This window comes from Canis lupus, chromosome 5, assembly GCF_003254725.2.
Source record: "Canis lupus dingo isolate Sandy chromosome 5, ASM325472v2, whole genome shotgun sequence".
In the NCBI taxonomy this organism is placed as follows: Eukaryota; Metazoa; Chordata; class Mammalia; order Carnivora; family Canidae; genus Canis; species Canis lupus.
This window is the reverse complement of record NC_064247.1, coordinates 54784041-54811161: the sequence shown is the minus strand read 5'-3', so window position 1 is coordinate 54811161 and position 27121 is coordinate 54784041. Positions and strand designations below refer to the sequence as shown.

General features: G+C 49.7%; 1 protein-coding gene across 7 annotated transcripts in view; it reads right to left on the bottom strand.

Moving 5' to 3' along the window:
- SSBP3 (single stranded DNA binding protein 3) overlaps window positions 1-27121 on the bottom strand; it is a 164342-nt gene that overhangs the window by 134184 nt on the left and 3037 nt on the right. For 6 of the 7 annotated variants that reach the window (XM_025427714.3, XM_025427716.3, XM_025427717.3 and 3 more), the window contains exon 4: window positions 25971-26055. In XM_025427714.3, the coding sequence (XP_025283499.1) occupies window positions 25971-26055 (85 nt within the window). Of the gene's footprint in view, window positions 1-1266; window positions 1355-25970; window positions 26056-27121 lie in introns of those variants that run through there. The other variant, XM_035716468.2, reaches the window with a different exon arrangement.

The following is a 27121-nucleotide window of genomic DNA, read 5'->3' as shown; positions in this document are numbered from 1 at the left end:
AGTCCTAGCTCCCAGGGCTACCCACAAGGCAGGCATGGGCTCCTCTGAGCAAACACCCAGGGAAGGCGGTCTCAGCCCCTACGCCCTTTGATACTAATCCCCTCAACTAGCCACAAAAGGGCAGCCACCCCATCCTTCAGGAACCAAAGCCCAGCCCCTCCCAGCTCAAGTTCATGACCTGGCCAAGCCTTTCCAGGATCATCAATACCAAATACCGAACATTTTCCAGAGAGAAACTGGTCTACAAATCACACTCAACTATCCTTGGTGGAGGCTTACACTCTCCCCACCTCATAGATGAAACGTCGTATTGTGAGGTCAAAGGAATGAAGCAGTCAGTGAAGCTGTTCATGGGGCACAAGCTTTCTCCAGGCCTCTGCCTCCCTCCTCGAAGCAAACTAGTACCCACTGGGCCCAGCGCCCTGCCAGGAATACTGAACACCCAGCCCTGGCCCCAGAGAACTGAAGGGGAGCTATAGCTCATGTCTACGACACCCACCCTTAACCCGGGGTGGGTGCCCTAACTGGCGGCCACTAGGGCATGATTTTGCTTTGAAATGCTTTCCATCCTCACTTTGTTGAAAGGATACTAGTCTAAGCTTATGCACAAAGATGGAACTCTGGTCTAGGGGAGGGGCGAAGGGCTGCTCCCCAGGGAAGACGTAAATGGCAGCATGGCAGGCACCCTACCTCCTGGGGTAGGAGTCTCGCAACAGGTAACTCTGTCCTATGGAAAAGTCAACAAGGTGGCAGAGAGGAGAGGAGACACCACCCAGCAGGCTGGAGGCCAATAACACAGCCCACCCCTCAGGTCAGCTGCCCGCACTGCCCACTAGTTTTCTCCTGTGAGGTTCTCCACTTGTCCACAGATGAGTCCAGGGCCTGCTTCTGTCCCCAGATGTTGGCAGGCCCCTCAAGTCAATGAGTTTATTAGCATTACGGCAAAAATCACCACAGCGAATATCACTGGAGTCTCAGGATAGCCTGACCAAAGAATGTCATCACCATTTTACTAATGAGGAAACCGAGGGCAGGGAGGTGGCCACCCCAAAGGGCACTTGATAAGGTAAACAGAAAAACCCAGAGGTGGATAACAAGCCACTAGGTACTATTAATTCCTGTTTGAGGTCCTCCATTCAGTTACAGGTTTATTAGCAAAGGAGGGTGGTGGCCCCAGCAGATACTACTGTTCAGGATGTGTACCAGTGAGTGACACACTCTGAATTCTTGTGTTCAGGTCGGAGCATCTAGTCATCTCTAGCTCACCTTCCTCAGGACTCCCATGCTGAGACTTGGCTGATGCTGCAAGGGGCCACCTCAGCAGCCAGTCCCCTTTCATTGACAGCAGTCACTCCCCAAGTGTCAGGGTGTGGACGGGAAATCGGCCCTGGTAAACCATCTCATGAGACAAGACACAGACACAGGCCACGGTCTCCCCCCTCCCCACCCCCACCAGAAGTCTCGTCATCAGGCAGAGAAGATGGTCAAGGCAAGCACTTCAGGGTTCATACAGGAATCATCTTTTATGAAGCACCAGCTTTTAAAGAGAGAGGCACAGCCAGAGGCCTTCCTTTGGACTTTATCTGGACACAGACAGCTGCGGTGGCCCTGCCTATAACTTGAGGAGCCTGGGCGGCAAAACCTTGTCCACTGGGCAATATGGCACCAGGCCAACCCTGAGCCATCCGACGGGCACAGGTGGTACTGACCAGGCTCAAGGGCCTGGCACCTAAGGGGAGGAAAGGGGAGGAAAGGGGGGGGGACACACAGGGGAAGGAGAAAGGAGAGGTGGGGGGAGGGAAGAGGAGGGGAGAGGAGGAGAGGGGAGGGGAGGGGAGGAAAGAGCCTTTGTGCTGGCCTCCCTTCCCCCACACAATCCCCCAGAGCAACAATCAGTTATGCAAATAGGAACCCCTCCCCCAAGCCAGAGCTGCCAACTGCTCCTAGGCCCCTTCCCACTCCCTCTAGATTTCTACGTCCTTCTCGGGTGTCTCCTTTGCTCCTCTGCCCCTTCCCTCCCTCCCTCTGCGTGTCTGTCTGTCTGTGTCTCTGTCTCTGTCTCTCTCTCTCTCTCTCTCTCACACACACACACACACAGAAGCACAAGGCCCTTAGGCCTTGCCCATTCGGAAAAGAAAGCTGCCCCTGCCCCCCACCCCATCCCTTAAGGTCTTTGGTCTTTAGAAATTAGTTTTACCCTAATTTTACCACTGCCATACTCATTTCTCATTTGGGGGCCAGAAACAGCTAGTCCAGGGGAACAGTTCACAACTGGAAGATGCAATCCATCGCTTAGAGCTTCACAAAGTAATGTGAATACACCACCCACTTCCATCTTATTTTGCTAATTCTCTCAATGAAACAGAGTATCTGAGGGTAAAAATCAGCTTTGAGGCAGGGCCCTCACCTGGCCTGGTGGTCTATGTTGGGCACCCACCAAGCACATGGAAAGTCCAAGCTAGGTGACAACTTCCAGTGGGGCGGGGTTGTTCTCAGCCACCACCACCCCCCTTCTTTTTTCCGCAAGATACATACTTCTGATTGTTTCAGTTTCAAATTACCATCAGCCATCTAAATTGGGAATCCCAGAGCAGGCACCACAGGTGCATCAGAGGTGGATATTCAAAGCAGGCCTTATTTACAAATGGTGATGCAAATCTGCCCCATAAAGCTGGACACACAACACACAATACACACCCACACACAATACACACCATGGCCACTGTCCATTCCCACCAAGGACCAGGGCTGTGAGTGTCATCCATCCCCCACAATGTCGAGATGGCCAACAATGACCATGACCGTGACGACAGACATCTTCGGGCACACAGGGAGCCTGGTGCCTGTTGTATCTTGAGTTAAGCTTTGCCAGCTTTGAAATAAAGACAGTTGAAAGACAGCGTAAATGTTTTTCTGAGTCCTATCTACAGACTGGTCAAGTCTTCTCTTACTTCCTGGGTAAAAAAGTTCCAAACCAAGGGAATTTAAAACATTCCACTCAAGGAATGCCAGAGGGCAGGCCACAGGGACTATTTTTCAAGAGGGCAAAGAGTAAAGGGTACTCTGGCCACAGGCCTTAGGGCCTCCTCTCGCTCTGCTCCCATTACTGTGCTCTCATCAGGTGAAAGTGACACCCCTTTCCCTTGGGAATGGTTCCCCCACTCCAAAACCCAAAACCCAAAACCAAAACCCACCGTGGTCCCGGCTTCCCCTGTAAGGACAGTCTCTGGGTTCCACCTTGTAAGACCTCAAAGCCACGCTGCAAACCAGAACCAGAGCTCTCCAGCCTCCCACAGTGCATTTGCTGAGAGCACACTGTCTACAGGGCACTATCCTGCCTCCTTCAAATACTTAATCTAGAGAAGGGAGCCTTAGGCGCTTTTGTCATCTGTTCTTTACAGAGAAAGAAAATGAGGCTGGAGAAATATCAGGGCCACACAGGGCACTCAGAAAGGACAGTGCCTCCCCCCACTCTCTAGCATCAAAATGGGGGTCTCAAGTCTGCTAGAGCATTCCCAGCAACAAATACCAATGAGATACATTTCACAAATCCAACAGTTTTCACGTTCTAACGGATCCCTGTGACTTTGGATAAAAATCTGAAGGGCAGAATCATATGTAAATTTGAAAAATATCATCTACCAAAACAACTCAGACGGGAGTATTGGTGAAACGTGCTAGAAAAGTGGGTTAGAAGACAAAAAGTGGCTTTGGTGACAGCATTTAAGACACTCATGCCAAAAATGCATGTGGAGACCTAGAGTCAATTTTTTGATGTAAGTTGAGAGCAGAATATAACACTTCTAAACTTACATGCCCTCTCCTATAAAGCGATGATTTTAAAAGTATAAATTAATAACTTTAATACTTTAAGGAGCAAAAAATACTTGTGGCAACAATGAAGCCACACCAACCTGCCACAGTTCTGCTCTGCATCCACACCCACTTCCACCTGCTGCAGGCCTCAGCTCTCAAGTCCTTTTTTTTTTTTTTTTAAAGATTTATTCATTTTGGAAGACACAGAGAGAGAGAGAGAAAGAAAGAGGCAGAGACACAGGCAGAGGGAGAAGCAGGCTCCATGCAGGGAACCCGACTCTGTTCCCGGGTCTCCAGGATCACATCCTGGGGTGAAGGCGGCACTACATGGCTGAGCCACCCAGGCTGCCCAGCCCTCTCAAGTCCTACATAAGGTGCCCCTCCACGCAGCCTCAGGAAGCACACACCTCCCACCAGGTTAGAAAACCAGGCACTGGGGTAGCCCTGGTGACCCAGCAGTGTAGCACCGCCTTTAGCCCGGGGTATGATCCTGGAGACCTGGGATTGAGTCCCATCAGGCTCCCTGCATGGAGCCTGTGTCTCTGTGCCCCCACCCCCCCCCCCCCCACCAGGTCTGTCGTGAATAAATAAATAAAGTTAAAAAAACAAACAAACAAACAAACCAGGCATTGGAGTTCCCACGTCACCAGGAAAAACTCCACGCTCGTCCTCCAACAAATTAAGGTAATAGCTAGACTTTTCCCCAACATTCAATTTTTCCTCCCCCCAATTTCTGCTTAAGCCCCTAGTCATCGCTAGCTCGTTTAAAGATAACGAACCCTGGGCAGCCCGGGTGGCTCAGTGGTTTAGCACTGCCTTCAGCCCAGAGCGTGATCCTGGGGACCCGGGATTGAGTCTCACATCAGGCTCCCTGCATGGAGCCTGCTTCTCCTTCTGCCTGTGTCTCTGCCTCTCTCTCTCTCTGTCTCTCATGAATAAATAAAATCTTAAAAAAAAAAAAAAAAAAGATAACGAACCCTATCTTGTAACAAAGGTGGGGGTGCTCTGTTGCCCAGAAGCATGGATCTAGCTCTTCTAGAGTTTGCCCAGCCTTGTTTCTAGGTGTCACACACAGAACTGGTGACCAAAAGGGCCCCCAAACCGCTCAAGGCAGGAGATCAAGGAACTCTGATGGGGACCCCAGGGTCTTTCAGCAGGGAAGGGGGTGAAAGCTGTGCCCCTGCCACAGCTACAGCCGCAGATCCCTCTAACTAGGGCAGGAGCACCCCACCCCCCAACAACAATAACACTGTTCCTTCTGGAAGGGCTACCAACAGCTGCACCAAACTTCCAAACTAACCACCACCTTGGGGGTGCTGTGGCCCCCCTGTCTGGTTCCTTCTAGTCCTTGTCAGAAGGTCCAGGCAGGGACCCACCAACTACTTTTGTTTCATTGGGAACAGGCAAGGCGGGGGCCTAGGCGGCCACTGGAGGCTCCACTGAAGTTTCACTGGTGAGTGAGTGGCGGGGGCACAAAGGAAGGAACCGCTGGGGGAGGGGAGGCCGCAGAGCTGGAGGGCTGGGACAAAGGGGACAAGAGACAAAAGGACAGGAAAGGGAGCCTGCTTTCTCCTCTGAGGAAGGAACTCTCCCTCTAGCCTGATATTTCACTCAAACATCCCAGGCTAGCAATGGGAGGCGGCTTCAGGTGACACGGACACCCCTCCGGCCTCAGCTGCACACTGGTGGCTCCCCTGGTCATGGTCGTCCTCTGCCCCCGGCCTGTCCAGGCCCCCTTCCTCAGCCCACTTGTTCAAAGTCAGGGAGGCTGCTTTTGATCAACTGCCTCTCTCCAGCCCCAGCCGCCACCCTGAAGAGAGACAAAGAATTATTTATTTGGAGAAAAGAAAAACCCTCAAAGTGTCAGCCGGTGACAGACATGATACTTTCTATACAGGAATGAGGAGGCAGGAGCGAGGCGCCAGGTTTTCTAGTCTGCGGGGGGCTGTCACCAGCAACACACAAGCCGGCCACCCTCTGTACCCTCAGATGCTCTCAAACCCTACCTGCTTGGCCCTTTGGGTTTTTTTCCCCTTAAGACCACCACCTACCTCACCAGGAGATTGTGATAATTAATCTATATTGAAAAAGAATGTGTCCAGCACCGGGATGGGGTCTGCAATCAAGATGGCAAAATCTGAAACGTGGGCGAGGTCAGACCAGAAAGGCCTGGAATGTCTGGCTCACGTGCAGAGCCTCTGTCCCACAGTCAGGGAAACCTCGGAGCTGTCTTTACCGCAGCTCCTGATCTGTTTCGTTTTGATCTGATTTTGAGTTTAGTAGAGGAGAGACTGAGGCCATCATATTTTACATTAACAAAGCAAAACTGGCATCCACGCAGAGGCCCAAGACAACAAAGGGGCAGTTTAAGGGTGAGGCCAGAAGGCTGACTGTCACCGCCAGCAGGGGCAGCAGGAGAAAGGCAGGAGCCACCAGTGCCCTCTTCCATGGACCACAGCCCTTCTATACATAACACAGTTGGCTCCTTCCCTCCCTGCTGCCACCCATGCCCCTGCCAGGCCAGAGTCCCATTCCTCGGGACACCACTCCTTGGGATATCCAGATAGCTGAGCACCGCCAACACACCAGGCACAGCACAGGTAGAAAAGTCCCCATCCTCCCAGCAAGAGCTTCCATCATCATGCATCAAGCCCTCCACTCCTACTGTTTTGAAACTCAAGACTTTTAATGAGCACCGACTATGTGCCAGTCCCGGGGGGCTCACTCTTTCATAGGGGCCTGGGAAAGGGCACTCCCAGTCCGGTAGTGGAGACAATGGGGGCTTGAGGAGCGGTAAAGAGCCTATACTCAGAGAAAGGAAAAATGGAACTGGGCCAAATGAACCAGAGAGAGGTTGGGAGGGCTGCTCCAGGCTCCTCGGTCCTGGCTGGGCTGGGCGGCCAAGCTGGTAGCAGCCACAGCTCCCGTATCAAGTCAGGGATGGACTGTCCTCCAGAGCAGCAGATGCCGCAGTCCCAGTGGTTGAGTGACCCTTTCTGTGGCCTAGACAGGCTAAGTCACACCTCCCCTATGACTTCTATTCTCACAGATCCTCCTCACCCTCAGGCCCAACGCTTGAGTCCCAATTATACCCTGGATGGGGCCCCAGCAACTGACCCACCAAATAATAAGACCAACGATTGGGCCACGATCAGCTCTGATCAAAACCCACCTCTCAGCTCTCAGTGAGAGCTTCTGTCCTCATGAAAAGAATGCCGAGGTGACACATGCTCCTCGGAATCATTTTCATTAAAAAGTGAGGGGGAAAGTAGCTTGGGTACCCCAAATGTCAAAGAAGCTCTGGACAGGACAGGCACAGGCTTCCTGAGACACAGCAGCCCAGAGTGGCCCTGGCCCTCCCCAGGGTGAGATATTCCGGAACAAACTCACTGACTCACCAGAAAAGGGTGGCACTGTGGCAGGCACCTGTGCCTCAGTGGTGGCCTGGGGCCTGGCTGCAATGTCCAATCCCCAACCGCGGGGGGGGGGGGGGGGGGGGACACATTTGTGCTTTTGGTAAAGCCTGGAAAACTTAACTCAGGTCTGAGAGAACAAAGACCCCCTAAAAACATCCTTAAAACCAGCATATTTTTCATTCTTTCATAGTTTATGTTCTTGCAGATTTGTGTTTCCAATAACCAGTTTTTCAAGAAATTTTACTGGAATAACAGCCATGCAAGGACATTTTTGTTCCACCTCTTCTGTCTCCAAGGTACAATCGTCACTTTCCCCAAACTTCTAGCCATACCCTGACAAGGGCCCCGAATGGCCCAGCTGTGCGGAGTCGCACACACACCAACACCGGGACGGGGGAGGTATCATTTACCAGCACTTTACAGAGAAGTAAGTGAACAGGTAAGTCCAAGCAGTCAGGCCAAAATCCAGAGCCCCAGGCTGTGGCGGCCCCAGGGATGGGGCAGGCTAAGGCACACTTGACCTCTTTCAAGGGAGACCTAGAGGGTTCTTTGGTGCCCCCCTCCCCCCCAGGAGGACAAGTCCATCTGAACCTGCACAAGGTATTATCTACTGTTCAAAGATGCGCAGTTAGGATCTTAAAACACATAAACCCCAGAGAAAGGGGAAGAACGTCTATGAGTTCTGTGAGGGTAAATGATCTGCTGCTGCCCTGTCTGCAGCCACACCTCAGAGGCATCAACTATTTGATGAATGAAAGCTAAACTGACTGGGTGAATATCCAAGAAAACCAGGGATCTGCTCTAACCTCTCAGTAGATTTTGGATAAAGTGGTGTTTGAAGGAAGTGATTTCAAGCCTTGGGAAAAGCCTGTATAGCTGCTTTAGAACTAAAGCTGCCCCTCCGCTGGGGTGTCACCGGCCCGTGGTGAAGAACAGGTGAAGAGCCATTAGCAATTAGGAGCCACCGCAGCACAAACTCCCTCCCAGCCCAAAGCCTGAGCACCACCACCACCCCCTCCCGTCCCCAAATCTTGTTTATCCTCCTGGCAAAGCAAACCTTCTTCTTCTCAGATAATGCAAAGGCCAACCGTACTAGATTTGCATGGCCTGATAAAATCACCACCAACGCTGAGTGACAGGGGGTCCAATCATGAAATATTCCTACCAGATAAGCGCAACAGTTACAAGAATAAGAACCTGGCTGCTTCCCGTGATCCCACGTTAACACCACACTAAGGCACCAGCTGAGGGACAGTGTTCAGGGCTCTTAGCCAGGTCCCTGCCCACCCTCTTCCCCATCCTCTATAAAAAAATGCAAAAACCAGGCAGAAGAAGAGTCACAGGACTTTCAGCCTCAGAGATTTCAGCAGTTAGCAAAAGGTTGGGCTGAGTGAACACTAAGCGTTTCTCTGACGACATTTCATGTTGGAAGTTCCATCAATATGTCAAAGACCTAGTTCAGAAAAGCCAGGCGAACAGCAGGGCCAGGGCAGTGAAACCTGGACATATGCTGAGGGCATTAAGGCTGCAGGGAGCCACTGAATGCACCGACGGAGCCCAGCTAGGTGGGCAGCCTCCTGGTACTTCCTGATGACTTTCAGTCCACAAATACAAACTGGAATATCCATCAGGTGTCCAAAGCCCTAAGTTTATGGGCCATGCCTGATGGCTCAGATGATTATGAGAGATTTCTGAGAATTCAAGGATCTCTGAATTGAGACATGAAATATGAATAGAGATCCCCAGGGGGAGAGAGAACAGTGGTAAGCACTTCAAGCAAGGAAGAATAGCCTGTGCAAAGGCCCTGAGGAGGGAGCCTGGCCCTTCCCTTCCTTAACTACAGTCTGGGAATGTTTGGTAACCAAGTCTAAGAAACTTACATTGTCCTAAGTGAACCCTGTATTTTCCACCCTCACCATAAAAATACACAGTCAACATTCCAAAATTCCCTCAATTTTTCCCCCCACCATACAAGGTCAACCACCTTCTGACCCCTCACTGCTGACCACCCTTCCATTTTTGCAGTGGTTTCCCAAAAGCAGAGGCTTCTAATCCCTGAACAGCTCACACGCGCCTACAGTTAAAGACACACCCTAGCTTCCTAGCTGGCCAGTGGTCATCCAGGCTGCCTGTTCATGTCTGCAGAACAGGCCTGGACAGGGACAAGGGAGAACATGTTTTCTAACCAAAAGAAAAGAGCAAACCAATCTGCTCTGGGCAGCATAGGCCAGGAAGGAAGTAGGAAGTCATCCTGAGTGCAGGAAGTCCTCGCTCATCCCTAGATGAGACCAGACCAAAGCCCAGCAACAGGCACTCAGTCCTGGGAAGGGAAAGATGGTTTGGGGGTAGGAGGCAGAGGTGAGAACACTGCTCTGCCTCGTACACGATGTGCTGAGGACACACAAACACTTCTAACCAAAAAGCACTTGGTTCTCTTGGAAGCTCTGTCCTCACCCCCACTCCCCAGCAAAAACAGACTGCAGGAAGAAAATGAATCAAGTTTTACAAGCTTCCCTATTTACCCAGGACTACAAATCTATCAGTGGGGAAGCTTTTAAAATAAACTCTCTCCTAGCAATGTCACTTCCTTTCTTCTAGTTGCCACTACACACACACACACACACACACACACCCCACCTCTTTAACTTTAGCTGTGGATCCTGAGTCTGAAAGAATGATTCCAAATTCAGAACACACACCAATCCACCACTTGTAAGTATGTCCTACATTTTATTCGGCTCCTCTCATTTACTTGTGTGTCTAAACATACCTGGTGCAGCTCCCTAAGCAGGGATACTTTCCCAAGAGCACTGGCTACCTTTTAGCCTCTCGTTCTTTTATTCCGGAAATACTATTGGGCATCTTCTAAGGTGCTTGGCATCCTCACCCCAAAACAGTACTGCAGGTTGAGTGCAACCCATTTTACAGATGAGGACATGGAGGCTCAGTTAAGCAACTGGCACAGGTTATACTATAAGTAAAAGCCCTACTGGGGATTAGAACCTAGGCTGCTTCACCTTGTTCTCTACACTCTGGTTCGCCGGCATCCCATATATTTCTCAAAATCCAAACTGAAAAATTGCTTCCTTTAAAAAGAGACTCATTCTGAAGGCACCTGGGTGGCTCAGCTGGTTAAGTGTCTGCCTTCGGCTCAGGTCATGATCCTGGGGCACTGGGATTGAGCTCAGGTCATGACCCTGGGGTACTAGGATCGAGCTCTGAGTCAGGTTCCCTGCTCAGTGGGGACTCTGCTTCTCACTCTGCTTCTCTCTCTCCCCCTCCCCCACTGCTCATGCTCATTCTCTCTCTCAAATAAATAAAATCTTTAAAAAATAGATACATATAGGGACGTCTGAGTGGCTCAGCGGTTGAGCATCTGCCTTTGACTCAGGGCATGATCCTGGGGTCCTGGGATTGAGTCCTACATCGGGCTCCCTGCAGGGAGCCTGCTTCTCCCTCTGCCTATGTCTCTGCCTCTCTCTCTCGTCTCTCATGAATAAATAAAATCTTTAAAAAAAAAATACATACGTACGTACAAAAAATATTTTAGAAATTTAAAAAGACTCATTCTGGATCACCAGCTGCTTTAATAGTAAACTTTGAAAACCAAAGGCCATTTCAATTGGTATTTCCAAAATGGATCATGGAAAACTCAGAAAGCAGTAAATAGAGCCTGTGCTTCAACATTAACGGCACCACTCGGGGTGGTTCCTTGAGGTACAGGGTTTGGGGTAGTCTTTCCAAAACAGGGACAACGCCCAATAGGTCATGAGGAAACAGCAGCCCCTTGGCTGGGGAAATGGGGTTAGACCCTCAACCCACAGTCACTAACCACAGGACCGGGGCAATGAGAGGCAAGGCCTCTGAACCTCTTCAATGGCTTGAGGCGCTCCAGATAACATGACCTATGTGCAGAGCGCCTTACAGCCCCCAGGGCTGACCACATGTGAGCTCCCAGGAGCTGAGGAGGAGGGCAGGGAGACAGGAAGGCTCTTCTAGCAGTTGAGAGGATCCAGGCTATGCTGGAGTCTAGAAATAGCTCAGATCTCACCCCCAGTTCCAAGACTGCTTACAACCTGTATTCCAGTGTTTGCAGGGGAGGCAATGAGATAGCATCCCCCAGAAAAAAATAGAAGGACTTTCTCCATTTTAAAATCAGCCTACTCCATTCATCCTATACTCTCCGCTGGCTTTCTATACCCCTAAATTCATCAGTGGGCCCTACCTTCTGACCCCATCTTCCTGCCAAGCAGGTAGCCCCTCTCCTATCTGGCCCACATAACTCCATAACTCCGGCATGCCTGCCTGCACACAGCCCCTCTGCCACCCACCTGTCTGCCCCTTCCCGCTACCCTACACCTGGGTACCTCCTTCCTACACCCTCACCTTGCTTCATCCATAAAGCAGAGCAGTAAGAACTTAGGTCACTCTCACATGGCTGCCTAGTCTATGAGAAAATCCTTTACAAAAAGTCAGATGCAGTTATTCACGTGTGCTGAGGTCTCTGAGTCCCACACACATCCCATACACAGCCCTTTACTCATTAGACTCTGTCTCCTGCTGCCATCACTTCTGGGATGTTGGTCAGAAAAGCCCCATGAAGTGAGAAACGAGGGAGGATCCTAAAAAGAACTCTAACTCAATGACTCGACTACTTGAAGCTGAGATCCAACTTCTCATTTAAAGCAAAAACAAAGCTGCCAAACGCCAGGCCATCCATCCTTGAAGAAAGGAAGGATTTCCAGCTAACCCGTCCAATGAAATCCAATGTGGCCTCTTAACTAAAATCCCCCTACTCTATGGCAGGGTGTTCACGGATTATTTTCCTTCAAAAAACAAAACAAAACAAAACAAAACATAATTTACACATTGAGTGTCTTTACTTTCCAAACCATTCAGAATTAGGGAAAGGGGGGAAAAAACACGTCTGTTTCTATTTGAAACTGTCAAAATTAGCATTCAGTAATTAAAAATCACACCCTTTCTCTTAATAACCTAACCAGCATGATACAATCAGGTTGTGCCAACTCTTTAATCTAATTGACTAATTACAGATTTTAATTTAGTCAGTTACTGAACAACTGTTGACAATTTGTTTTCATTAGGGACAGAACAGAATAAATATTTAGGCTTCCAGTCACAAAGACTCCTGCAATCAGTTCTCCACCGTGACCCCAACTTCAGAGCAGGCTCTGGCTCTGGCAACATCTTGAGACACAGGTACACACACAGCTCTGGAGCCACTTCTCAGCTACAGCCCCGCACACACCTTCCGCCAAGTCCCTCCTAAGGCGAAAGCCTGAAATGCGAGCTGCGGCCTACATTCCCAAAGTACAGGCAATTCCCAAATTCACACACGTCACTCAAGAAGTGGCAAACACTTAAACGTTGTGAAGAAAAATAAATTCAACGCTACATGTCACTGGCTTTTAAGCAACAAAGTAAGTTAACAGTCAAAATAGGTTTATCTGCATTCATCTCACTGGGAAGCAAACTGTCACTGACATCTTTTTTTTTCTTTTTTTTTTTTTTTTTTAAAGAAATGTTTATAGGTTTCTTCTGAAACAATCCAATTCTTTCAAAGTGCATTTTTACCCCAAGGTCTCCACCAACTCCTAAAGTCATCTTAAAGTTTCTTAGAGTAACAGGATGGTTTGAAGGCTAGGACAGAGGCTCTGGGTTCAAAACCGGACTTTCCTATTTAATGACCTCATCACCAGTTAAGCTTCGAAAGAAAGGGATAAAAATATTTACCAGGACTAAACATCATACCCAAGCACAGCACCCGGCCCAAGGTAAATGTGCATCAGATTCCAGTCACCACTGTTTCAGAATTCACTGCCCCCAGGCTACAAATCAGGAAACTGAAGCCCAAAGAGAAGACAATGCTCGGTCGAAGGTTACACAGCCAGTAAGTGGGGAAGTTTGTTTGTGAAAGAGGACTTCTGCCCCAGGGATCCATCTCTTCCACTGTAAGCCAGCTGAGAGCAGTAGGGAACTTATACTTATTTGCAGGGGAGGGGGCTGGAGGTCTCAGGAGCATCTTCTGGAGATGGGAACCTTCCACACAGAGTCTTACCAGCCTTGGGCCACCCATCCTCCAAAGTGGGTTTTCCCTATAGGAAAGCTTTGAGCAGCCTGAACTTGGAGGGATGACCCAGAAAGAACTCTGCCTTGTGCCCCTCCTGACTCCAGGGGGAAACACAAGGGTCTTCACTCTACAAAGCCTAATCCTGGCCATTCCAAAACAAGCCTACAAAGAGCCTCCCTCATTGTTAGGTGGACAAAGCACAGATGGATGCCACAGGTTCCCAGCCAAAGAACTCTAACCAGGTCCCTTGAAAACCCTCCTGGAGCCTGAAGCCTGGTTGGTATTTTTTTAGGCTCAACAAAAATCAAGCCTACCTCGGGATGCCTGGGTGGCTCAGTGGTTGAGCATCTGCCTTTGGCTCAGGGTGTGACCCCAGGGTCGGGGGATTGAGTCCCACATCGGGCTCCCTGCATGGAGCCTGCTTCTCCCTCTGCCTATGTCTCTGCCTCTCTCTGTGTCTCTCATGGGTAAATAAATAAATAAAAATCTTAAAAAAAAAAAAAAAATCAAGTCTACCTCAACTGAAATGGAACCAAAATTCCCAATGTGTTCTGTTGACCAGAATTCGACCAACCTGGCCTGCTCACACTAGATCCCCTGAGCTGAAAGCAGCTCTAATCAGCAACTCCATAGTTCTTCTTCCATTTCTTCATTAAAAGTGACTCGATGCATGCAATCTATTTGCCAATGAAATATCTTCAGGCATGGAGTCTACAGGAGGTGACAGAGGATTAATAAAAAGTGACCTTGTAAGTGAAGAGATGGGGAAACTCTCCCATTAGGGCATGCAGGCCTAAAGCAACAAGTCTTCCTCCTGGCCGAGGTCACTGAAAACCAGCCCAGTAAGGAACCATCAGACCCACAGGCAGGGCTTCAGTTTTTGCCCATCTCCCTCGGGACACATTCCCACCTACTCCTCCCAGTACCAGTATCAAAACTACCCTGGCCTGGGCAGTGGGGCATCAGTTAATTAGGCAGCAAAGATGCCAAATCTGGTACTAATTCCTGGGGAGGCAGCATGGTGTGATAGTGAAAAGCACTTTTTCTAAAGATTTTACGTATTTGAGAGAGAGAAAAAAAAAGAGAGAAAACACGCATGTATGCACAAATTGGAAGGGGAGTGGCAGAGAGAGAAGCAGCTCCCCACAGAGCAAGAAGACCCAGGTGGAACTTGATCCCAGGACATGGGGGAACATGACTGAGCCGAAGCAGACACTTAAGCGACTGAACCACCCAGGTACCCTGCACTTTTTTTTTTTTTTTTTTAAGTCCACCTCCAACATGACTAGATCTCTCTATTACCTCCGTTTCCTTTTCTGCAAAATAGGAAATGGAAACAGAACTTAACACTGGACTGTTTGGAGGAGAACAAGAGATAAAGCCTAAAGGACTCAGAACAGCGCGTGGCATACAGTTAGCACTTAAACTTGCTCACTGTTCTCAACTGTTCTTTCCTTCATGAAAGGGGAAGAAGATCACGTCCCCTACATTGCCCCAAGGGGGCAAGAATTAAATAAGAACACTTTCTCGGCACATAGCAAGTGCTCAGTAAACTCGAGTTTCCTTCGTTAAACCAGGGATCTGTTATTACTAAGCCACAACCCTGTAAGTTGAGTTACTTATCTCTCAGCAAAAAACTACCACCCCAACTCCTAATGGCTCAACCTTCCATGGAAGATCGTTGGCCCTCTCAAGTAGCGGCGGCCAGAGTCCCTCGCAGTGATTTTTGCCTCATCTCTTCTCTTCAGGTTCCCTTTGACAAAGATGCTGCTAGCAAAATAATGCCAAAGAAAGTATGTGGCGACAGTCAACTAGATTTAAGTTCATTTTCTATAGCTTGGGGTCAGAATCGACTGATGCACTCTAGTGATCAAGTTTTCTGCAATTCCCTATTCCACGCATTAGCTCGCTGACAGAAATTCACTGCGGTATTTAAAGTGGCAGCCATCACAACTAACTCAAATTGTATTGGCTTCCCCGATGCTGAAATGCTCTGCTGAAACCATCAATTGGCCAATTCAGAGATAACGTGGTGGCTGAAATTCCCTGTCATGCTGTAAAATCCCTTCTGCAGCAGCTCACCAGCCCGGAGATCCGCAGCGACACCTGCCACCAGAGCCGTGGGCCGGGGCGGCCCGTGTAACACAAGCGGGCTCCCGGGGCGGGAGCTGGCGGGCAGCGGGCGGCCGGCGCTGCCAAGAGGAAGGGCCTCCAGAGAGAGGATAACACTTGCTACTGGAAGCCTTCTAAAAGACAGCGAGAAAGAAGAGCAGCACGCACACGCCCCACACCAGGCCTGCCCACTGGGCCGTCTGCCCCTCAGCAGATGGCCGAAGCCCCACGAAGCCCACAGCATCACCCAAAGAGAGCTGCAAAGTTCCTAGCAGGTGGCCCAGAGGCGCCTGCCTCCCCAGTAAAGGCTTTCCCAACTCAACGGCTGCCACGGGCATCAGGTGTCCATCTGGCCACAGACCTGCTGAGCTACCATCCCACTCAGGCCTCAGTTTCCCCATCTGCAAACTGAGAGGCTGCTTCTTAATACATGTTCTACGATCTGATGGCCTGTTCGCATCTCAGAAAGCCTTCCCAATGGGGGAACCCCAATTTATAAACCATTTTCACACGCTCTCATCCAGCTTCTAAAATGTTTGAGAGGCAAGAAAAAAAAAAGTCCAGGCCTTACTTCATGGCGTTTCCTATCACGGAGGAACCAACTAAGGCTCCAAGAGGCCAAATAACTTACCCCAGGCCATCTGAAAGAATGAGAACTCGGAACTCTGGTCACCCGGGTCCAAATCCCGCGGGCCAGCCGTGACACTGCCTGAGCTCCCACCACCAAGTGCACAGAGGCGGCCCACAGCAACCACCCGGGACTACCCGCCCACCATCCGCGGCTCTCCCGGTCGGGTCCTGCGTGCAAAGCCCCACCTGCCTACCCCAAGAGCTCACCAAGCTGCAGCTAGCATCCCCGCAGGGGCGGGGTGTGCCACCCCACAGCCTGCTCTCTCCAGCAGCCTTTTGTGACCAGAGAGGACGATCAGAGGAAAACCTCTGACGGGGGCCCCAGGGAGCAGCTGTGCTTCTTAAGGTCAGAGGACTATGAAACAGAAGTGAAATGTCAGGCGCTTCACCCAAACACACAAAGAGCAGGAGACACAAAGCCTGCCTTGGGAGCTGTGCAAACAGCGGTCACCGGGAGGGGACGGAGAATCTGAGAGGCTGGGCCAGCCTGGGTCAGCTGTGATGCCCTGAGACCTATTCTCAACATTCCTGCCATAGCCAGAGACTGAGCCCTGAAGATGTTCAGACAACACCCCCCACAGGGGCCACCTGGACCCGCAGACACACAGGAGGGCCGGGCAGGAGAAGCTGCCCAGTGGCCAGCCAGCAGGGACGAGCTGCCGACCTCAAGCGGGAGCCACTGCTTATGCAGCATTTGGCAAGCACCCACTGAGCACCTTCTACGTGTTCTCTGCATGAAGAATATGGCAACAAACACCAAAGGTGGCCACCAAGGAAACCACCAAGCACCACCCTGGAAGCAAGAAGCATAGTGGAGAAACAATTCTCTCAAGAACCCTCGGAGGTGGGAATCCTTCCCTCCTTACAGGAGGGTCATGACCCCATTTGGCCAAAGTCACTCCACTGGGGGATCCCAAGATTCCACTTCAGCCTCCTCTGGGCTTGTGGCTTTCAAAGTTTTGTCTGAGACCCACAAGAAGGCAAATTTTACTTCGCAAACCCAGGACACACGTTTACACACAGAGATCACGGAACACAGAAAGATACTTATGCTTACTCCATGTGATACAGTTGTTTCATTTTTTGTAATTGCCAGTCGTGACCCACTAAGCTGATTTCCCAAGGCACTAATGGGTCACAACACACAGTTTGCAAAACAATGCGTTACCATGTACCACTTGTCCATCTCCATTAAAACGTGTATTTAACATACTTGATCCCTGGGCAAGGATCAGACCTTTGTCGCTTTTCAATGCCCGAGTCTAACTCACCAATGTGGGGATTTATTGAAGACTCTGCAACAGGCCCCGGGAGTGGGGGGTGGCACACGGGGTAGTAGAGATAAGAGCGCCTGCTCTTCAAGAGCTTTTAATCTACGAGTTGGGAAGGGAAGAGATACAGCCTTGACCCAAATCATTCTTCTTCTGGGCTGCAAGTAGCAAGTGAATACAGACACAGAGTTCCCGGAGGTGGAAAGAAAAGAAGAAAAGAAGGGTATTCCCATGGGGGTGGTCCTGGCAGGGCCAGTGGTGACAAACACATTCCAGGGTGGAAGCAAAAACTCCACCTCAGGTGGTGTGGTATCAAGCAGGGACCAGAGAAAGGGTCAGAAGGGGCAGCAGGGAAGTTCCAGATTCCTGTATCAAGAGAAGTGGCCAAAAGAAGAGGAAATGAACACTGAATGAACAACCCAGTCCAGGTACCACCCAGGAGAGCCCTGGATGAGATGAGACACGGAGGCTCGTCTGGAGGCTGTGTGTGTGTGACCCTCGCCCTCCAATTGCTCAAGGGTACTTGAAGAAGGCAGATTCAAATCCAGGGATCCGGAGCACCAATCAACAGGTGAGGCAGCCAGTGACAGTTCCTGCCCAAGGCATACACCCGTCACACTTAGACCATTCTCCAGCTGCCTCCCTTTTAGTTGTGAGAAGGCCAGGATCCATACAGGCCCCGTGGTGAGGTCACAAAAAGGATAGCACACGTGTACATGGTGTGTACTGGCTGCACCAAGCCCTATTACAGGTCATGGGGTGCGTACAGGTGCATAAGTTCATTTAACCCTCATGACAACCTTATACGGAGGATATACTTCATCAACCCCATTTTCCACCTGAGGGAAACGGAGAAACAGAGGCTCATTAACGTGCCTGAATTTGCACAGGTTGAAGTGAAGCAAGGCAGCACAAGGCAAAGGAAAAAGTCCCAGATCTGGATTAGGTTTGCAGGTTTGAGTCCTACTGGTGACCTCAGGTGGGGCACCTTTCCTCTCCGGAACTCAGTTTACCTATTTGTAAGATGACGAGGTGACCTCCAGTTCCATCAGCTCCAATCTTGTTATGTACATTTATGTTAAATACATTTCTCGGCTGCCAGAGAGGGTGGGACTGTTTACCTCCTCCCACCATCTGTCCTGACTGCATCTCGGTCTCTCGGAAGACCCAGACCATCTCCCACGAAGCTTTCTACGCACTTATCACATCCTGGGCTGCATCTGCCTCTTTGACGAGACAATGAGCAGAACAGGCGCTCAGTCAGTGAACCAGATCAACCCCGCAAAACTCATCGGTGTCTCCTGCTCCTGGTCTGGGAGCCAACTGACCAATGTCTCCCTGAGGCTCGGCCAGGAAACCCAAAGAGAAAGCAGTCAATGCACGGGCACCAGCTTCCCACAGACCTGCGACAGTGACACATCCCTTCCCAAGCTCACTTCCTAAGGCTCCTTTTTCAGGACGCCAAGCCTAAAGAGTCAAGTGAAATGTGAGGCAGGCTACACACCAAAAAGGATGACAACAAGACGCCAACAGAGCAGCCTCCAACCCTGTCCATCCCTGTACATCACAGCACATCAGAGCACAACTAACCTCCCTCCTTGCCTTTCTCTAGACCACTCCAGGGCAGGATAAGCAAGGACGACACTTGTGCTTTTTTCACAGTGGAGAGAAAGATCTTGAAAAGTGCAGGCTCCCCCAGTAACAAAAGGTGTGGAGCCAAAACTTGAATCCAGATTTCTGCTGGTGTCAAGTTGCAAGCCCCCCTGGGTCTTACCACTTCACTGTGCAGGACTGGGACAGGACTCCTCTGCCCCACACAGATAAGGGGTACAGACGTCTCAGGGGAGCATTTATCAGGGCCAGCTTGTGGCAGGACTACCCGCTCTGCCCTTTGCAGGGCTGTGGGGATGAGACAAGACAGCTGGTATGGAGGGAAAGACCCCATGACACATCAGGGGAGCCCAGGCACTGCAGGGCATTGTTGGGAAATTCAAGTGTTCCAAAAGTTCCTACAGGTGGGCTTGCTCTCCCAGAAAAATACGCTGCTGTCCCCATCATTTTAAACGTTTGGGGGGACAACTTTAGAGCTGCAAAGAGAAAGTAAACAAACTCACCAAGCACAAGCCACAGACAGACAACCAATTGACGTATAGGATACTTCACTCTCAACAACCATGCAAAGGGATCATCACTCCACCCTCCACAGAGGCAGGAACAGAGGATCCGCAAATCCACCCCACCAGGAGAGGACGGTGAGGCCTGGAACTTAGGTGTGCGTCCCCACCACCACTCAGAGCCCAAACCCTTCCAAATGCAGAGGATTGCAGACCCGAGAAAAGCATAGCACAGGGAGAGAAACATCTCTAAAACTCATCTCGCCAAGGCTCCAGAAAAACCCCATTACCCTGGCGAATCAAAAACAAACAATCGTTATTGTCTATTTGCTGTAAGCTCCTAGCAACATGTATTAAAGAAGTTTATGTGAATCATCTAATGCACTTGTGCCATGGTCAAAATTATTACCAAGCTAAAAAAGATTAATTTTTCTAAATACTCTAAACCCTAGACGCTATTATAAAGGCTACAGCTAGTGTAACATTTCTGTTATCTTGGCTGACAGGCCCTCAAGCGCACATACCTCCCCTCCACTTCTCCCTCTTAAAACACACACACACACACACACACACACACACACACGCATGCGCGGGCACAGGCATATACACACACAGGCAGGAAAGTCAGGGGAAGGGGGCAAGGCAGCTCTGGCCTGAGGTCTCCACTAGAGAACTCGCTTCCCTTGGAAAATTAAGACAGCCTAAGGGACACTCTGGGGAGAGCTGGGTGTCTCTGGCTCCTTCAGAGCACTGGCTGGCACAGAGCTAACTCTCGGTCCAAGTTTGCAAATGCGTAGCTAACAAAGATGGCATTATGCAAAGACGTGCACACGGCTGGTCTTGGAGTTCAAATGAAGTGACCACTGCCAAAAACTTTGTTTGGGTCCCCCCACTCTAGCACCACCACCACCCCCTGCCCCTGCCACAGCCCCACCTCCCACCTTGAAATAAAGGGCAAGGATTTGCAATTTGGGGTCTTGCCGCCACTTGAAACCCATTAAGGTGGCCGCACAGCCTGAGTTCTGGCAAAACGCAATTCCAGTTACTCATTTAGTGTTTAATTAGCCACCGATAGAAGAGTCTGGCAGCCTCTGGGGTCAGAGGAATTGCAGCAAACAGGGTAGAAGCCCGAAGAAAGGATGCGACACAAAGTCTAAGCTCCAAGGCGGGTGGGGAAAGAAATAACTGTGTGTGTGTATTTTGTCTTTTTAATCTGCCACACAAGGGTGCCAAGGGTCAGAGCCAAAGGCAACTGCTGTGAACTTGCCAGGACCTCTGGGCAGATGGCTAGGCTGGCTTATCTCTGGGGAGAGCACTCCCCAGCTCCTCAGAGCCAGGTCGTGGCCCTTTCCCTCTCATTCCGCCTTCCCCTGCCCCCAAAAGGTTCTGGCGGGTGTGGACACTCCCAGCCTGGCAGGAACCCCAGCTCAGCACATCCAAGGAGAACCCTCTCAAATATCACTTTGCTATTTCAAACCCACCAAGGACGCTGGACCCCTGCCACAGAGCCACAAATACCTCAGCTCCCTTCCACGCCTAGGCCTCTGGGGCACTTTCCTAATCCCCTCTCACCGCCTGGAGACACAGGCTCCTGGAGACACAGGCTCACAGTGGGGTCAGGGGTCAGCAGAGTCCTGCTGCAGGGGCACAGGGGCAAGGGAGCCAGCCCCACAAGAGCAGAACAGAAAGGGACCTCAGGTCCTCAGAGCACAGAAACTGGGGCTCTCTGGGACCTCATGTCTAGTATATGCTCTCAGTTCTTTCCTGAGAATCACAGGAGGGCTGGGCTTAGGAGCAGCAGCCTGCACATCTTCCAAAATTAGGTACAAAGTCTCCTTTGTGGGGACACATGTATTTTCTGGAAGGGAAGGCCAGAGCTTTTATCACATTCTCCCTGCCACATGGGCCACTGCACCATAACAAACTCCCTTCCCAAGTTCCTGTCCCACTTCCACCAGTGACTCTGTAGATCACCTCTCAGGAACTTCAGACTAATTCTGCTGAATGCATTTCTTCAGTGACTCTGTACAGGAGACACTTGGGGTCAACTGCAAACCCCTTCCCTCCTCCATTCAGCAGAAATTCTCTTCTCAAATGAGGGCTGTCAAAAGCTGAGCAGCAGAACCTGAAACACCAAGAGCTAGCCCAAGCTCTGCCACCCCATCCCCATGCCCCCCCGCCCCGACTCAGCTACATGCCCTTAGACAAACTATCTAAACTCCAGGCCTCGGTTTCCTCATCTGTGAAATGGGGATGAAACTTAGTAACACCTGACCAGTAAGGCCACCGTGACGCCAAACCACAAGCACGTGCTGAAAGGGGCTATGAGAAATGTAGTGACGTGAGCAGCGCAAGGAGCCCAGCTGCCCTCTAGCACCTTCAGCTCAGAGGCCGCCTTAGGCTCTTCCCTACTCCACTCATTTCTTGCCATCAAGAAGAAAACACACAATTAGCTACCACAAGGAGAGACAGGGCTGCTGGGGAGCCAAGAAGGCACCAGAGACACTTCTTTCTACCAGCCACACTGACCCTAGAGGACAACCGAGCAGAGAAGGTGGCTAGGACACCACTGGATGTAAGAGACACAAGTGGCACTGGGCGTGTCCACTCCACAAAAGGCCAGGACCCAGACAACAGGGTCCAAAGAACCCCAAGGGCTTTTACCAAATACCCTTGAGAACCACAGCTCTGGTCTGACTGAAGAGCTGGGAAATGACAGCAGGGTCCCTATGAGCCTCCTCCCAGGGTCAGAGCTCTTCGACTTAAGGTAAACGGATTTTTCAAAAAAAGTCTGCTCCTACACCAAATGCCCTAACACTCCACGTTGCATCTAGTCAACATCAGGGCACTCATGCTTACAAATAACGTGCCAGGTGTGTGTTGAGGGGGTGAGGGGCAGTAGACTGTGACTCAAATAAAAACTCACCAATTCAAAGAAAATTTAAGCCCCCTCACCACTGAGTCACCTGGTTCATTTCAGGCCCCACAGCCTGGCCTTGACCCATGATCACTTGATCCCTGACACTGCTATCAAGAAGAGGTGGCAATTTGCCAGGAACATAAAATTTTTTCTCCAGAACAGAGACCAGGATCTTCCCAGTTGAGGTCCTTTCCAAAGACCCTTTCAGTCCCACAGCACCTGGGCACGCCCCCTCCACCCCTGCCCTGAAAGCATTTAATACTCACTACACCCCCCCAAGGCCTGGGTGGTACCTGGGCTGCACAGACTCCCCCACAAACCAGGAGAATCTCTGAATCACCTCAACAGCAAATGGAAGGACAGTTACTGCACACTTGTATTAACAAGAGGTAAGGTAAGGTAAGGTAACTAGTTTACCAGCATCAGAATCGCCTGGCTCAAGATCACTCGGCAAAGGTGAAATCACCAAAGGAGTATCTTCCAATATTCCAATGGCTGCTCCAAGCCAGGCTACTCAGTGACCCACAAATTACCTATTTTTTCCTCACCCATAGCTCCTTAACCCCTTCATTCAATTAGCACACATGCCTACTGTGTGCAAGGTATTGTGGGAGCTACAGAGATGAATAGCTCTGTAGATCGATGAACGGGCTCTGGCATGGAAAAAATTAATAAGCTGTGGTTGGAAAGACAACCCTAAAAGAGAAATTAGTCGGAATAGGTACAAACAAATGACACTTGCTACGGACCTGCAGGGCTGAGCCTCGACAGTGTTAGGAGCACCAATTCTGGAATTAGCTATGGCCTGAGTCTGGATCCTCATTCTACCACTTAGCTGCAAATTAACCTCTCTGCCTCAGCTTCCCCATCTGAAAAATGGAATTAGCAACTCCTTCTCTCACCCGACCACTGGCAGCTTGAAATGAAAGACTAAAACCAAAGCACCCAGCACAGGGGCCTGGCACACGGAAAGCCGTCAGCAAAGGCTCTGTATAGATGGTTTCCATGGACAATGAGATGGAGTGATCAGAGTGTGCAGAAAACTATCACCAAAGTCCACCAAGGAGTTAAAAGATGAATAGGATTTGAATGGATAAGAGAGGCATGCATTCCAGATAAGAGGAAGGGAGCCCGGAAAGAGACAACAGCAATTCTAGCAAGAAGGAATGAGGGCTAACTAGATGGTAGCCATGGGAATGGAAAGAACACAGGAAGATTTGAGAAGCACAAAAAGAAGAGAGGGTTCCTTTTCTCAATTTTCTCTTAATTTACCAGGGGCTCCTCTGTCACCTCTGCAATCCAATGCCACCCCATAAAATACAGATGTTCCCTCTCTGTTCCCATTCATCACTCCATCCCTGCTCCCACACAACCTCAATCTCAGGCCAGTGACACCAAGAGAATTCCAATCTAAAAAGAAAGGGTTTTGAGATGCCTGGGTGGCTCAGCGATTGAGCGTCTGCCTTCGGCTCAGAATATGATCCCAGGATCCGGGATCAAGTCCCACAATGGGCTCCCTGTGAGGAGCCTGCTTCTCCCTCTGCCTAGGTCTCTGCCTCTCTCTCTGTGTCTCACATGAATAAATAATTTTTTTTAAATGAAATAAAATAAAATAATAAATAATAAAAAGTAAGAAGAAAGGGTTTTGACCCCCGCAAATCTGTGAATCTTGGGCCTCAATCAGTAGGACTTCAACGCTTAGTAGCATCTTCTACACATTTACACCAATTTCAGTACTCTCCCCATAATTATGCCACCATTCCTTAACAAATAATATTGAAAGCAAACCCATCAAGCTTTCCCTGCCACCCATACTGTTTCAAGATGGCAGAACAAACCACAAACTGCCAGAAAAATCTTACATCATTTACTAGAGAACCAAACTTAAAAATTATTAAACTTCTCTGACAGCTTGCAAAAGATAACATAGACATCCTCTACCATGAGATTTCCTTCAAACAGGCACATCCACTAACCCCCACTCTAAAATAAAACTACTTGCACAGCAAAGACTGACCATATAGGAATTCGCTCTCCGTATGTTTAAAATAAAAATAAAAAAAAAAAAAGCAAGGTTTTTTTTTTTACTAGGTAGAAAGGTCAAATTCACCAACTATTTTTATATGCCTAATGTACCCTCCTAGCCTCCTCCCCCAACCTCTAGCTCAGGAAACCCTATGATCATCACCACGGATTTTCCCAGAAGAACCACATCACAAGAGAACCAGTCACCTCACCTTTTACTACTAAAAGTTTACCAGACCATGAGTGCCATTTGCCAGCTTCTCTTTCTCAGCTCTGGAGAGGGCAGAAGGACTGGTCCATTTTCTGAGCATTCTGTTCCAAGGGCATTAACTTTTCAGTCATAACAAAATTTCATCCCATTAAATATTCTCAAAACCAATGCAACCTCCAGCTGAGTTTCTGACTCCTCCGTAGTGCTTGGAGAAATTTTCACCATAAAAGCATTCATGGTAATGGGATATGACCACTTGTAACACTCAACCAGATGGGTTCTAGTGTCCTAAGCCAGTCTCAACCTCTGCATGCAGGGGACACACATGGCCTGGCCAGGTAGGTGAGCTCTGACAATGTTCAAGAAACCAATTTCCATGCTCTAGAGCTTGAAGACCCGTTCCCACCCACCTTATGAAAAAGCGCAAGACCAAATAAAGCACCTCTTTCTTATGTGCATGTGCTCGCTCGCATGCATGTACACACCCCATCTACAAGGCCATCGGGAAGCAAAGACTGGAAGGAGGCCGGGAAGAACTGCAGACACTTCCCCTTCCATTTCCCATCTCCCCCAGATCATGTTTCATCTGATCATAAATTCTGACTCCAACCCATGTTTGGAGTCTAATTTTTTTTTTTTTGAGGGGGACTGCCATGGGAGATGGATATGCAGCAGACATCACTCTTATAAGCATTTCATAAATCTTAAGAAACTCATCCAGGTAGAGGACGAATGACAGGGTAGCAAGTGCTATGGTGTGATGAAATTAACTATCTTCACAAGAACGTTTTGAACACAAGATTATGGACCAGCCAAGTACCTCAAAGTATACGTGGTCTTAGTGGGCACAGCACGAGCCCTCCAACACACACAAACACACACACGCGCACACCCCAAAACAATTTGAAAGACTGCTCCCTGGAAAGTAAGGAAGGAGTCCATTTCACCAAACTCTCCCTCAACCACTCCTTCTGCTCCAAAACACAAGTTTCATGTTTGCTTTTTTTTGTGGTGGTGGTGGTGGTGGTGGTGGTGAATTTTTTAATTAAACCAACACCAAGGAGGCTCAGTCCCTTCCCAGCTAACTGTCCACTCCGACATCAACCTCACATGGCTGAGCCCTGAACGCCACCATTTAATCCTCCAGATAGGTATCTACACTCTTTGCATAATTACCACGTTATGAAACACCATTCACCAAGTTAGAACGGAGCAAGGGCAGCAGGGAGGTGAGCAGAACAAGAAGAAAGGCCAGGAGAAAACAAAGACCATTGCCAATTGGCTGTATATTTGCTTCTGGTACTAAAGAAGTTAGAGCTATCCAACCCTGTAATTATTGCCAGGATTAAAAATTTGTTACTCACGTAATCATGAAAGGCTTTTGCTTCACTCGAATGTTCACAAGTGTCTCGCCTTTCAGGAGCTGCACAGTAAAGGTCCCAAAATACACTGCAATCGAAAAATAAAATAAGATCGGGTTACTAATTATCACTTGTGTACCAACGACAAGAGCACAGTGTACAGTGCTAAAGGCACTAGGTCTCCCAAAGACTCGATCCCACATTTCCAGTCTTCCTTGGGCAAACTCAGGCTTGAAAACAAAATGGACCAACCTCTTCTGGCAAGCCCGACATCTGTAGTAAGAGTGTTAGTTCTCATGGATCAGGCACCTACTGAGTGCTGGCTGCCTCACACCCGTGACCCTGCTTGCAGTGACCATGGTGCTCTAAGGCAGGCGGCTATCCCCACTTTATGCAAGGGGCAGCTGAAGCTTGGGCAGAGTGGTACAACCTGTGCATGGGTGCTCAGATAGGATAGGCAGGAATCTGGATAAAAATCCCTGCCTGCTTCATCTGTGCTCCTTTTACCAACCCCCACCCCCCCACCCAAAATGGCTACATTTCATAAAAAGGTTAAACTGTCAAAGTCAGGACTATGATTCATACAGGGAGCAATCTGGGTGACTGGCAATAAAGGAAACCTACAGGTTCTTAATCTCAGAGCCCAGAGCCTACACCCCCCCACCTCTCCCTCCTCACCCCTACTCCCATCCAGGCCCTCCCCCAAGGAATTCTTATGCAAGAACCATCCCCCCCACCCACTCAAAGAATGCATATCAATTAGCCAAAGGAGAAGTTATAGACAACCAAGTATCTTGTCCTTTCTTGTTGAAATAGTCCTCCTCACAGAGGCACCTGTCCACCAATCCTGCAAGTGGGGGAAGGAGAGGATAAGATATCTCTGCTCTAGGAGAGCCTAGATATCTCTGCCTCATCCCCCTCCAAAATTTGGTGCAGTCACTCTAACACTTTGTATTACACAAGAACAGACGTACAAGCCATCTGTGAGCCAGTAACACCTTACACAAACATGGGGTAGTCACTGGTATTAATACAGGGTAGAAACCCTCACCAGGTCAGGAGCCTAAGGCCCAGGGCCGGAAACCCACTTGAAGGAAATGGGCACCAGAGCAGAAGTCTGACGCCTGGTCTAGTGCTCCTGTCCCCATCACAAA